The 15,062-nt window shown below is 36.0% G+C and overlaps 1 protein-coding gene across 1 annotated transcript in view; it reads right to left on the minus strand.

Annotated features, from left to right (window-relative positions):
• Positions 1 to 15,062, minus strand: part of LOC140152991 (tenascin-X-like) — a 124,850-nt gene that overhangs the window by 72,918 nt on the left and 36,870 nt on the right. Inside the window, exon 3 of the mRNA XM_072175564.1 lies at positions 11,399 to 11,701. Coding sequence (XP_072031665.1) covers positions 11,399 to 11,701 — 303 coding nt within the window. The remainder of the gene's footprint in view (positions 1 to 11,398; positions 11,702 to 15,062) is intronic.

Genomic DNA, 15,062 nt, shown 5'->3' on the forward strand with positions numbered 1-15,062 from the left:
TGGTACCGGCATTTTTTTTTAAATTTATTTATTTATATGGCTTGTGACGATTGTCACAAAACTCCATGAGACCATCAACATGATCAATATGTTATCTCAAGTCTGACATGCTGTTTTGCCCCAACTTGTGAGATCGTCCGACGAGATAACACACATATAATGTTTTTCTTACTCATTTATTAAGACCATTGATATGCCCTACCCTCGTCTAAAATCAAAGCAGGAGAAGGCCCTACTAAGCCTGTCGATGGTAGAGTTTCTACAAGTTCTGTTATAGGAAATGAAAGCCATCAGAATCAATTAGAGTCACTCGTGACAAATGGTGGTATAGTTGAAACTGACTCCTCAATCATACATGCATACCTCATCCATGTCATCTATACGTTTATATACAGAGGACCCTTTTTAAGCATGCAGTGCAACTATCTTCAGAAGACAGCACGTCTATTAACTAATTCCATTGAGCATTGATTGCACGTTATAAATCCTCTTTCAAACTGCTACATGTTTAGATTCATTTAGTTTATTGTTAAATTGAGAAGAAAATAAATGTAACACATTATGTTAACTTTATTCTCTAAAAGCCTCTGTAGGCCTCATTTTCATGGACATGTATGGTGGAAAGCATGATTCCGGCAAAGTCTTCTGCAAATCCGCTCGGAATGTGCGGCAGGAAACTATGACGCTGAGACAATGAGCTTTTCCTTGTTTAAATCCATACACCCCTGTGAAAGACATGACCCTTATTCTCCCATACAGGGATGTATATTTCAAATGGAGTTACACATATTCAGGTAACCCCATTTGAAATCTGCACTCCCTGTATTGGAGGTTTAAGGTCATGTTAAGTTCTATATTGGGTGTGTATGGATTTCAATAAGGTGTAGCCTAATCTGTACGTAATTATTACTCTTACAATATTACTTCTTAACATGAAACATTTCACGCGATGCTGTCATCTAAACTTCGAAATAACACAAATGTAAAGGAGTATTTCGTGATCCTAGCATCCACTTTTTATGAAATTTTCAGTAGATGTCCACGAAGAGAGCTTAATTCCCAAAATTTCAGTTGATTCCGATTTTGCGTTTACGAGTTATGCATGACTCTGTGTATTACACTGCTCACTGAGACAATGTGTTGTAATTTCGTTCTGGTGTACCAGAACGTAATTCAAATTTCACGATATTTTTTCCAAACGAAATAATTTGCAAGAAATTTTTTGTACATAAACAGCATGTAGCCAGAGGTTTCCAATCTCAAGTTTTTTAGAAACGTGAGGGGGGATGATGCTGTGGATCACAGAATGGCCCTTTAAGTTGAACTATATCTTATTTTTAATTACTTTTCTGTACACAACAATGACAACGGTTGCTTTAAATTCTTTTCAAATCATGTCTATATCTTCGCGAAAAATAAATCTGAATCTGAAAAGCAATCTGTGTTTGATGCTTTGTAATTTGTCTGTATTTAAACTAGAACATTCTTTTATGATGTTATTTGTAAACATTGTACATAGTTAGATAATGTTTTGACAAGCAAAAGCCAAATAGGAATGTAAAAGATGAACGTGTTTAATATCTAAAAGCCCATAGAGATAAAACCGCTGGGTTAACCCTAGACTTATGGAAACTTTTGGCCCTAGATATTTATATCTAGTTTTGTACAATTAATAAAAAAATGTTTTTACTTGCGAATTTTTTTGTTACGTTGCCCAAAATAATGAGGGTAAAAAAAGGTTTTGAGGGATTTTCTCCAGAACTGATCATTTGTGCCCAAATTTGACTTCATGGATTGATTTTTCAAGTCTTTGCCATTCTATGTATACTTTTATAGACCAATAATTTAGCAGTTATGAGGACCAATGTTTGCATAATCCAGAGTTAAGACCAACCTTAAAATGTACTCTCTATTCAATTTGCGTTGACAAACATGACAAATAGAAAATGCACAGAATGAGTACAATCATGCCTTCTAAAACAGTCATTATTTTGAGGACCGTTAGTTTATTTTAAGTAGACAGCAGCTAAGGCATTAATATAGAGCCTGATAATTACTTGTATTATCCTTATCCTAAGTGGTGAGAGACCTGGGAAATCGCAGGAATTGCAAACTCTTGATTAAAAGGGCATTTCGTGATCCACAGCATCAATTTATCCTCCCACTCTTCTCAAAAAAAGTTGAGATTTTTATACAACTGGAAACCTCTGGCTACATAATGTTTATGTACAAAACAAAAAATTTATTGCAGATTAATTCGTTTAGCAAAAATATCGCGAAATTTGAATTACGTTCTGGTACATCAGAACGAAATTACAACCCATTGTCTATGGTGCAGTGTAATATACACACTCAAGCATAACTCGCAAGCGCAAAATGGGAATCAAATTAAATTTTGGGAATATGTTTTTTCTTGGATATCTACTGACAAATGTAATAAAAAGAGGATGCTAAAATCACGTAATACTCTGGGATTTGCAAAGGTATTATAAGATGACAAGGTTGATAAGGTCATCACATTTTAAATTGATCATGATCAGATCTGAGCTGTAAAACCGTTTCTTAGCTGTAGAAGTAATAATAAATAAATTTATATAGCGCTTTTTTCCAGAGAATTTCCAAAAGTACATGTTAAGTAAAAGATGTGGCGTCTTGCAATTGCGTGTATAAAGTACGTCAAAAAACAAACAAATAGAAACATAATCTAGTCTGAAGATTGAATGAGGCATGGCTTCCAGCGATTGATACTTAGTAACTCATCAAACAAACCAAAGTTATATATCGTAATGCTTGACCATCCCTGGGATCAAACAGCATGAAACTGTCATATAATACTATGGGTGGTTTTATTTTGTTGCCCCTGTTGTTGTTTTTAGGTCATGAAGTCCCGTTAAGCAATATCTGTTTGTTGATGTTGTGTCATGTTGTTACTTTTTTCCTCATTTATTTACTTTTAAAGTATAATTCAGTGACCTATAATAGATACACATAATCACTGCATAACTCGCAAAACGAGAAATCGGAATCAAATGAAATTTAGGAATTAAGCGTTCAAGCAGTGGCAATCCGCTGAAAAAAATTTCATAAAAAGAGGATGCTAGGATCACGAAATACTCCTTCAATTGTGACAATACATTTTGTAGCTGTTATGTTATCAAATGTTTTTGTTTTCTCTTTTGAAATAAATTATGTAGGATGGAGGAGTTTGAAGCTGTAAAACCGTTTCTTAGTTGTAGAAGTAATAATAAATAAATTTATATAGCGCTTTTTTCCAGAGAATTTCCAAAAGTACATGTATATATTAAGTAAAAGATGTGGCGTCTTGCAATTGCGTGTATAAAGTACGTCAAAAAACAAACAAATAGAAACATAATCTAGTCTGAAGATTGAATGAGGCATGGCCCCGGGGGGCACTCGACTTTAGAAGTGACGGGTATGTGCCTAACGGCGTCGCGAAGTAGGGGCCTATCGGTAACAAATCATTATTTTAAAAAGGGGTCATTGGGTACAAACAAAATAAAAAAGGGGGTCATTGGGTATAGTTTGAAAAAAGGGGGTCATTGAGATTTCAAAAAAGGGTCATCGGGTAGAAAATTTTGGAAAAATTTTGCAAAATTTGTAAAGTATCGGCATAATTTTGAAAAAATGGAGCAAAATTTGAAAGTTCCGGCATTATTTTGCTACATTTTGACGATGATATTCTAGGAAATCTAGGGTCATTGGGTAGCTGCAACCAAAAAAGGGGGTCATTGGGTAGCAGCAACTAAAAAAAGGGGGTCATCGGGTATGACTTAAAAAAAGGGGTCATCGGGTAGAGTCGACTTCAAAAGAGGGGGCCTATTGACAGGCACATACCGTCACTTCCAAAGGTTGAGTGCCCACCCCGGGGGCATGGCTTCCAGCGATTGATACTTAGTAACTCATCAAACAAACCAAAGTTATATATCGTAATGCTTGACCATCCCTGCGATCAGACAGCATGAAACTGTCATATAATACTATGGGTGGTTTTATTTTGTTGCCCCTGTTGTTGTTTTTAGGTCATGAAGTCCCGTTAAGCAATATCTGTTTGTTGATGTTGTGTCATGTTGTTACTTTTTTCCTCATTTATTTATTTTTAAAGCTGAATATTTGTGTGTTACACTGATGGGTCAAGTGTGGACATGCGTCTTTAGAGTACACATGATTTAATGAAAGGAACACTCATATATAGTGCAAACTATACATTTGTGGAACCAGAAAAAGAGTTTGGTATGCATATTTAGTTAATCAGAGCATTTTCAATATTTGTTGAAATTTTCAATTAAACATCATACATGTATACCATTATATTTGTTACCAATGCATAGCTATGGGTCTCCTTTATCCAGTGATACACTTCTAGTGCCCGTTTCTATTCATCGTTATGTATTCTTCTCCCGTGCATTATTTTCGCGAACTACCCTTCACAGCCCAAATTATATAAACCTGCACGCTAAACAATGCATTATCTAAAACCTGCACGCTAAACAATAGATTCTAGATAATACGTGCACGCTCGAATACTAGAAATACTACTTTCACATAACCATATAGGAGAGTTAGGTGACGCTTTCGACACGGAGGTCACATAACTATATAATTGTCTGTTCGATATATATACCATCAAAAAAGTACGAATATACATTCTGTGGTGTTAAAATGGTATAGTTACAAACGGTGTTCTATAATAGGGTACAATAATACCGAATAGGGTGCAACTCGCTAGACTTGAGTCCAGTCCTCGTTTACGGAGTTTAGGGTTGGAGTAGGGCAGTCTTGTAATAAGACTAGTAGAGTTGCACCCTATTCGGCAATGCAAAGATCATTGTCATAAATTATGATTAATGACCTCAAATAAATCAAACATCAAATGAGAATAATCGAGCTTCTATTAATTAAAAAGGGCCAAAAACAGGTGGATCATAATTATACAAGATGACACCATTGCAAAATAGTCAGCATTTTACAAATGAAATACATGTAGGCCTATATCTAAAATAACATAGCCGGGCCCGGGAAACACACACTGGCGCATAATATCATGATCATGCTTTATAATACCATAGGCCTTCAAACACATGTGTTTGAAGGCCTATGATAATACTGAACAAATTGTTAAATCCCAATGTCGTGTGTTTTAATATAAGTAGATTTTAAAGTTCAAATTATAGAGCTATAAAGTCCAGTTGATATTCACCGTAGTACTAGTCGGACATCTAAATCGATCGTTTCCAGGTGAACTGGTTCAGTGCTCTCTGTGTTCGAAACCACGATATTAAATGATCACAACATAAAGTCAATTGGTTACAAACCATGCGTGAATAAGTTACTAAAGTATGACGTATGGCGCAATCGATACCATTGATAGTTAACTTATACAGGGATTGATTTTCTTTACCAGTTAAATCAGGAGGGTGAAAGTGCATAGGAACAATGCCGGAAACTACGTCACGCTATTGTTCGACCTAGGCTACATATTTTTAACGCATGCGTGTTCGTCAATACAGCTTTAGACTCCTCCACCTTCGCAACACGGTACGTGGAGTGACTGGAATCACACTGACGGCGGAGGAGAATACTAGCTGGTCAAACAGTTTAATTCTATCAAGCATATAATACCTAAACAATCATCGTCATTTGATCTATGTACTCACAGAATATATTGTATACTCAAAATATAATTTTAAAATAGTAAACCTGTTAACTTATATATTTGTGTACTAAAATATAAGGACACGTGATGTCGAAGACAAAATGGCCGCTAATCCGCCTATTGTGAGACCTAGGATACATATTTCGAAAGAGGGCAGCAGACTAGGATGCCTATCCCATTGTCTATTATTCCTGGTTAAATGCTACGTAGCTGGTCAATGTCCTGACGGTGTTTTTAAAATGTAAGATATTTTCCCTAATATTAAAACTAATATAATGAATGCAGCAATTAATATTGCCTATTGTTTTAATAGGCCTACACTCAAAGTGTATGACGGATAATGTATCAGTAATGCATTCGTCAAGATAATTGCACTTGCCATGGAGTTATTGCATTTAGCTCTTGAGCCTATCGGCTCTCGAGCTAAATGCAATAACTCCACGGCGCGTGCGATTATCTTGACGAATGCATTGCACTCAGTTCGTTATCCTTATCATACCAAAATAAGTACAAACATTCCGCACATAATGTCGCTATGACATCATAATGTTAGGTCACCCATGCAAATTTGGGAAATTCTGGCTATGTACAAAAGTATAGGAAAAATTGATTTTCGGCTAAAAATTCTATTAAAAAAATGCGATTTTCACCGAATTTTCTCCTAGATATGAACGGAAATGACTATTTTCACATAACTAACAATTAAAAAGTCAGTAGCTCTTGGAATAATTTTACAAGACCGAAATGAAAATCATTGATTTTACTGTAGAAACCAATAGTGGGCCTCACCCACCCCCCCCTACCTATGGTCATCTTTGATGGCCAGTCCTACCCTCGGGTAAGGTGCTGGGTGTAAAATGAGCCCAAAGGATGGATCTACGATTAGCTCAGGTCGTTTGGGCGTAAACGCGTGCGTTTTTTTACGACGGATAAAAAATTTACACCCCCTGTGTTAGTTCTAGGGTTAAACCCCACATTGGAAATCATCGTTTGTCAGGAAAAGAGCAGACCAGATCATGCATGAGTAGCCCAGATGAGTACGTTTATTTCACCTTCAATTCTGTGCGGAAACAACAGGAAGGAAAAACCAATGCCCATTTACTTCGGCCAATCTGGAAATGTTTTTACGTCGAAAATGTAGTTTAAGTTAGATCCGGGAGTTATAAAGAAGAGGGGCAAGGTATACCAACTTGATGTGGGGAAAAAAATAAAATACAGACTAAACGGTACGCAGAGGGGGACAAAAACACCTAATGTAAGCTCAAAAAGAGTATTTTCAATAACAATCTTTTGTAAACAACTGAAACTTTAAAAAAAAAAGTGGGTAATGGTGGATCCAACGGACGAGGACACAAAACATATCAAGGACCAATAAATGATACAAGAGGATACCTTGAATATACGAACAACTAGAAAGAAAAGGAACAAGGTATACCAACTTGATGTGGGGAAACAAGTAGAATACAGACTAAACGGTACCTTGTTTGGTTTATCGTGTCACAGTGATGTTAATCACTTGTTCTAGTGTACTTTTGTATTCCCATTCATCCCAGTTGTTTTTGTTGGTTTAACACTTCTGTAGGCCTTGTAATTTTTGTCTATCGAACTTTACCTACTTCTGTGCCTACATTAGTTGTTTTTTGTCCCCCTCTGTGTACCAGTTAGTCTGTATTTTACTTGTTTCCCACATCAAGTTGATATACATTGCTCTTTTCCTTCTAGTTGTTTGTATATTCAAGGTATCCTCTTGTATCATTTATTGGTCCTTGATGTGTTTTGTCCTTGATGTGTTTTGTGTCCTCATCCGTTAGATTCACCATTGTCCACCTTTTTTTTATAGTTTCAGTTGTTTACGAAAGATAAATTGCAAAATACTCTTTTTGTATTTTTGCATTATGAACCCATTTAGATCTACAATTTTTAAACTTCAACAGTACATTTTAGCTTGAGACCCGAGTTCAACCATTGACACTGCCATTATCTCAGTTCTTACTCCATAATCATGATAATCCCTGCTGAGCAATTTGCGTTGGCTGTCATTTTCTATTATACCCTTTGTGGGTTTGACCATTGGATGTCATCTAGTGTCTACCCATTGACTTAACAAATGATCTCACACAGCACGAGAAAGTAATCAATGCTGGCGGCAACACACCTTTAAGATCAACGTCAAGTATAAGCCCTTCCCAGAATGCATGACGTGTAACATACTAAAGAACTACACGCATAGTTCATAAATGTTGTGCCAGGACCCCGAACCAGGCCAATGACAGAGGCTCATAATAACAGGACACAATGTAGGTATAATTCTCCATCATATTTGACTTACGGTTCCTGAAGGCCCCATGTGACATGGGGGAAAATGGGAGCTCACACAAAAACAGCCAGATTTCCTAAAATAACGACAAAATTCTGCAAATTTATGATAAATGAGGAGAAGTGCTGCTAAATATGTGTGATTTACCATTTCCCCCATGTGACATGGGGCCTTCCTGAGATGGACAAGAGAACACCTCTTCTCAAAAGTCGATTTTAGAGTCAAACAACTCTGACATGTGGCTTGAGGTCCATTTCTCAGACTTCCGACCAATCTTGCGATTGGTTTAGTACACCATGAATAGAATAGAAAAATTGCAAATCGTCAGTTTTTGAGGCCCATGGGGTCCATTTCACTAAACTTTTAAGTTTAACCCTTCGTAACTCAAGTAACCATTCGTAAAGTTTCGAATACCCAATACTAGACGTAACTTTACGAATGGTCCCTGTAGTAAACCCCTATTATTTACGATACCGTTCGTAAGTAAGTTATGAAATGGAACTTACGACTCGTCGTAAGTTACGAATGATTTCGAGACTTACGAAGCTTCGTAGAGTTTAGTGAAATGAACCCCTGGTTAACTATCACATTCCGCATCAAAGCATTATCAACATTGCATGGTGGGATGTTAGTAAACTATCTCCACATTCAATAAGATCATGTCATGTGGAGGAATCAACTTTCTTCATGGAAATCACCAACTGGATGTATAATTGGCTCCCGATATGTAAAAAGCGTTTGACATAGATAAAGGTCAAATATGAAAACATTCTTCATTTCCCACATCTATTATAGTCAATTATGTCATGTAATACGCAAAAACATGCTTTATATTTCTAGAACATTGCTGGTAGAAATCGGTAAAATATCGGACAAATCAGTACGTGACGGTTCCCGTTTATCCGGGCCGTTTATCTTATGCATAATCTGGTTTGCCGCAATTGCATAGCGTTATACAACATGTACAATAAAGAATAAAAGATTACTATTTAAAAAAGAAGCTACATGAATAATAATAATGATAATAATAATAATAAGATATTTTAATGAGGTTGCTTCAGCATTTTAGTCAATGCTCTATCATGTCTATGTAATGTAATTGTGTACTGATAAAGTCAATCTACGCTCTCTTTTTGTGTTACAGGGCAGGCATGGCAGGGTGTTCCTGAAAAAAATGTATCGTCGGGAACTGGTTGTTTTGGGTACTTTAACGCATAAACCAAATGTAACTAAATAACTGATGATGTTGAGGAACATATCAGCTATCACATACTTTTTGAATTTTGACAATAGACCGCTCCGTTTTTAAAATAAAAGAATTTTTAGGAAACTCCCTCATTTTCAAGGATTCACGGATTCAAATTTCAATTAATAAAATTCTTCAATTTAGTAATTTCAATAACGATATTGTCAAAATTCAAAAAGTCAATTGTCAAAATCCACAATTAGTTGTGGTGTTAAAATACATAACAATTACGTTTCCGACGATACAATTCTTTCAGGGACACCCTGTACACAGAGCTGCATTTCAGCCGACTGTCATTTGTTTCTGTAAATAGACGCGAGTTTGAAATATTTAATAGATTTAAAAAGGCAGTTATTATGCTTTGAATTTCCGGCAAACTAACTTCACATTTCCCGTGATAAAGTGACAAAATGCGTGATGAATACTATTCATTGAATAGTCAATATACAGAGTTGAAAGAATCACCATGCTATCTTCATGAGATAATTGGGTGAAAGACTTTGTTAAATTTGGACCGAACCGAAAAAGGTTTATAAGCATTGCATGGCATTTTTGTTTCTCACAAAATAACTTATTTCATATCAAAGGTGTATACCTTTGATGTGAAGGAACAAATACATTGTAAAATCTCGAAAGACGGTTTTGTTTAAAACGAGGCAACACTCTATCGGTTCCTCGATGCTACATGTACGGTACTACGTTTATGACGTAATAAATGGCAACGTTCTAGTGGTAACTAATATCTTCCTAAGTAACAGGAATTTAAAAATGGCGAAGAGCTTTTTGGTCCCTCCAAAAGATTTCAGCATTGGAGCCAAATGGTTTACGGTATTGTGGTTGGGCAGAAGGGTTACGATCAGGTTTTGGACATAAAAGATTACTATTTAAAAAGAGGCTACATGAATAATAATAGTAATAAATTATTTCAATGGGGTTGCTTCAACATTTTAGTCAATGCTCTATCATGTCTATGTTTAATAGTATGTAATGTAATGGTGTCTGATGAAATCAATCTACGCTCTCTTTTTGTGTTTCACAGAGCTACGTTTTTCCCCGACTGTCATTTGTCACGTGACAAAGTGACAAAAATGCGTGATGAATAGTTAATATACTGAGTGGAAAGAAGCACCATGCTATCTTGATGAGATAATTGAGTGACAGACTTTGTTAAATTTGGACCGAACCGAAAAAGGTTTATAAGCATTGCATGGCATTTTTGTTTCTCACAAAGTAACTTATTATCAAAAGGTGTATACCTTGCAAAAACAAAGAGCATAAATGTTTTTGGCGTTTTACCAATTTTTAATAACGAATAAACATTTCTAAGGTTTCTGTGTTCATATTGTAAAATCTCCAAAGACGGTTTTGTTTAAAATGAGGCAAAACTCAATCCGTTCCTCTACACTCATGTACGGTACTACGTATGACGTAATAGATGGCAAGGTTCTAGTGGTAACATCAACATCTAAAAAAATAACTAACCCCCCTTAAAAAATGGTCATTATTCAAAAAGGGCTATTGTATTACAAATCTGTAAAATGCGTTGGAAGCATAATTTATTTCTGCGCATTTTGACACCTCATTTGATACGATAGCCCAGAAAACAACAAAACACCGGTCAATGTAGTGAGGTCCAGATTTGAAAGTTGCACTTACCATGCTTACATACAATTCAAAAAAGATATCGTTACACAGATTTCCTTCCATAAAATATACTGAATACAAAATCAATACAATTTACTGCAACTTTCACATCTTGGGTTACATTGATTTAAATATACACTGTGACGTCAATATTTAGTCAATTGCAACAAATGAGGTGTCAAAATGTGCGGAAATAAATTCAGCTTCCAACGCATTTTACAGATTTGTAATACAATCGTCCGATTTATATTAATGGTCATTATTTAAGGGGGGTAGTTAATCTTCCTAAGTAACAGGAATTTAAAATGGCGAAGAGCATTTTGGTCCCTCCAGAAGATTTCAGCTTTGGAGCCAAAGGATTTATTGTGGTTTGGCAGAAGGGCTACGATCAGGGTTTGGACATGCTGTATGATTCTATTCATATGTGTATTTGCATTTTCTTTGTCTATACATTGTCCATGTATTAGTTGATACAAGAAGCACAGGTCTCCTGTTCAATTTCAATTATAGTACTTACCTTGCTCTACTGTAAGGAATGCCGTCGAAGTATCCTCGCCTTCACCATTACTAACAGTACATCCGAATGCTTCATCTCTATCCTTCCTTCTCTTCAGCGGCGTTATTCTCATAACAGACAAAGCCGCGCCATCTGCCGTCGTTACTGTGTCCTCTATGATATATCTTTGAGCACTAACTTTTTTGTCGGTCTTAGTCCAGACAAAATTTAATGGTGGAGTACCAGTAGCTTCACATATAAAGTAATGGTCGGAACCGTCTACTACTGTTTCATTGCTAAGTCCTCTAGTTAGGGTCGGTGGTTCTGAAATTGAAAAGACAATATAAATGGTTTTGTTAGAAAACTACGATCATATATAATACAGGGCCCAAGTTTGGTACAATATTCTCTAAGAGAACTCTTCCTATATACGCAGTTATAATCTATTCGTTTTCAAATAATGATACATGGAATAAAATAACATCAAATCAAGTGTCTCATGCATACATAATTACTCAGTCCGCAATTATCCATGGTCAAAGGTGTACAACTGTGAGTTAAAGACGAGGTATTGTTGGTCGAAGCAGCTAAAAAAAAATTTTAATCGATTTTCATTATCTAAATCAATATATTATTAAAAAATAACACTTTAAAGTTTTGCAAACGTTCATTCTACAAATCATATACTTTGAAAATTTGCTTGATTTATTGTTATTAATGAGTTATGTACGTTTCACAAAAGTGTTATTGTTTCAACCTTCTTTACAACATAACTCAAGAACCACAGGTTGTGAAATCTTCTATGCACACTCGCTATGAAATGATCAATGATTATTTTTGCCAAAGCTCACTACCATCATGACCATTTGCAAGATGCAATGTTTTCTATATTATTCGAGATTCTGTAGAATGAAAAATTGTCACCCCTAATGGTAATTGCAAGATTTCCAAGGTTAAAATTGTCGAAAATACCAACTTATTCCTATGAATCACAAGGATTTAGCAAATGAATAAATGCTGGACTAATTTAATGCTCTGGTTACCTAATTGCTATGAATCCTATATCGAAGATGACTTATATTTTGTGGCGTTACCTCGGTAAAATGTCATACCAGGCAGTGCAAATTATCCTGAATATTTTCTGTTTTTACCCTGTGGTCTTCAAATTTAAACTCGCCCTTTTTTGCTCATAACTACTCCCGAACAATAAGATATATAGATAATATACAAATTGTATATTTTCTGACCGCTTATCGTCAGCCTACTACGCTAATTGCCTAAGTCATTTTTTGAAATTTTGAGAACAAAGTACAAAATATGGTTCAAGCATGCATTTAAACGTATTTATTCACCAATCTTTGCACAAGAACAAATGATAATGATACAAATGAAAGGGAATAATCAGAAATAAATAATTAGAGTGATTATGTAACTGATGCATGCTTGAACCACATTTTGTTCTTTGTTTTCAAAATTACAAAAAATGACTTAGGCAATTAGCGTAGCAGGCTGACGTTATTAACTCATAGCAAATAATATGAGCACAGAAAAACACTAAAACTGGCAAAAAATTCAGAGCCTGCAGTACTATGATACTGCTATCTCGGCTATTATCATGAGCACCGTCGTATTACACAAACTTCAACACTACACTATGTTTCGCTCACCTGGAACGATTTGAATTAACTATTTTAAGTCTTCACATGCTATTATATTATCTGTTCCTGCTCCAATGACACCCCATGCATATTGTTCTAAGTAGGATATGTACACAGGAGGGGCATATTGTTGATTTCACTTGAATAATATAGTATTACAGCAGTGTTATATTGATTTGATTTTTAAAAGTGAAATGCTAATACATGTATTTGGAGTTAGACGTTGAGTTGGAGTTGGAGTTGGAGTTGGAACTGGAACAGGTTACTATTAAACTGTCCTGATTTAAATATTCATTTAAAATCGACCCATTTATTTTGAAGTTCCAACTGTGATAGTTTACCCAAATATGACCACTTTAGGTTTTATTTATCAACCAATATAATCCTGATATCATTTTTATATATTTAAATTAGCGAAACAGGTGGTGTGAACTTCAGGAAGTCGTCTAAATATTTCAGGAATTCTCCCCTCTGAACGAACCCTCTCGTCTTTTAAGTTATAAAAGCTCTCTACTGAGGTAAGGTTGATTCATGATGTAGACTATATAGACTCATATCATGTATTCCAAGTCCAAGATCTGTCTGTCCACTGATGTCTCAGGTTTGGACGTACTGTAACGGTTCCATTATTTATTTCCCCGGACCTTTGGATGTATGTAGCGCTACTGTGAACATATCCTACCCAGGACAATATGAGTTACTAATATGCATGAATTGTCACTGGAACTGGAACAGATCTTTTTCTAATTTATCCGTAGGATACCAAGTCTTGTAAATACCGTAACACAACCTGCCATTGAATCTAGTGTCCTCCTTTGTGAGACACAATAATTGTTATCTGCTGTAGGCGTGAAAGACTTGAAGAGTCATTTGGGTCACATAGTGAGGTGTCATCCGTATACACTATCAGTCATGGTAATTCCACGCACATGTGAACATGACTGACCTTACTTACACATGGAACAAAAGTTGTTCGAGTAACTAAAAGGAATTTGATGTTGATCAGCAACTTGCTATTGAAAATGGCCATTCCAAGTCATCCATTTATTCATCTGATTCATTCCTATCTTTGGGGTCAACCAGTGGCTAGGATTTTCCGGTGAATCGGGGAGGGGGGACAGACAACTAACACTAACTTTCAAAGGGGGACAAGATGGGGGAATGAATAAATTAAACGGATGCCAGCATCCCACACTCAATGGGGTTGTGGAAAATCGTGTGTGTGTGTGGGAGGGGTGGCAAATGGCGGGAAGCTGCCCCTCAGTGGCTGCACCAATGGGTCAATAATTATCAAATTAACTTCGAAAATGTGCACAGGCCATCGAAGTGCGAGGCGAGCTAGCACTGCTTCAGGGAAAAGTCACAAACATGAATGCATTGACAGCGACTGACCACAACTAATTATTATGTAAACTACATACGATGCCTATACGTTTTTAATGTATGCATGTATACAGGGTATATCAAAATAAAATAAACAGTTTGAAAAATGCCACTAGATTAAAAAGTATGAGATCTGTCTGTGGATGCCAACTTGTGCCATTTATGTGTCCCGGAGTTTATCAAGGTCCACAGGAGGACTTGTAAAAAACCTTTGATTTCTGAGAGCCCCACAAGAAGAAATCCAGAGGTGTAAGATCGGGATATATTTATTAGGGGCCGTTCCACTTGGTGCTTTTGCAAGGCGTTCTATCAATTACTGTCACGAAAGTGGTAAAACACGTGATTTTCATGCTATTTTAAAAGACTTTGCGCCGGACTGCATTTTTACACGACTAACAAAAATAGCCACTGAGTCTTTATTAATGGCATCACGGCCGTTATTTTACAGTTGTGGGAGAACTAGGTGTTGATTCAGCAATCAACTAAAGCGTTTTGACCAACTACCTCATACTTTTTAATTTAATGGCATTTTTCAAACTGTTAAAGTCATTTTTGATACACCCTGTATACAGGGTTTACTGTAACGCACAAATCACTCGTATACGCGTTCACACACTTTCCGTACCCCTTCAAATGCAAAGTGA

This window comes from Amphiura filiformis, chromosome 1 (genome assembly GCF_039555335.1).
Source record: "Amphiura filiformis chromosome 1, Afil_fr2py, whole genome shotgun sequence".
NCBI lineage: Eukaryota > Metazoa > Echinodermata > Ophiuroidea > Amphilepidida > Amphiuridae > Amphiura > Amphiura filiformis.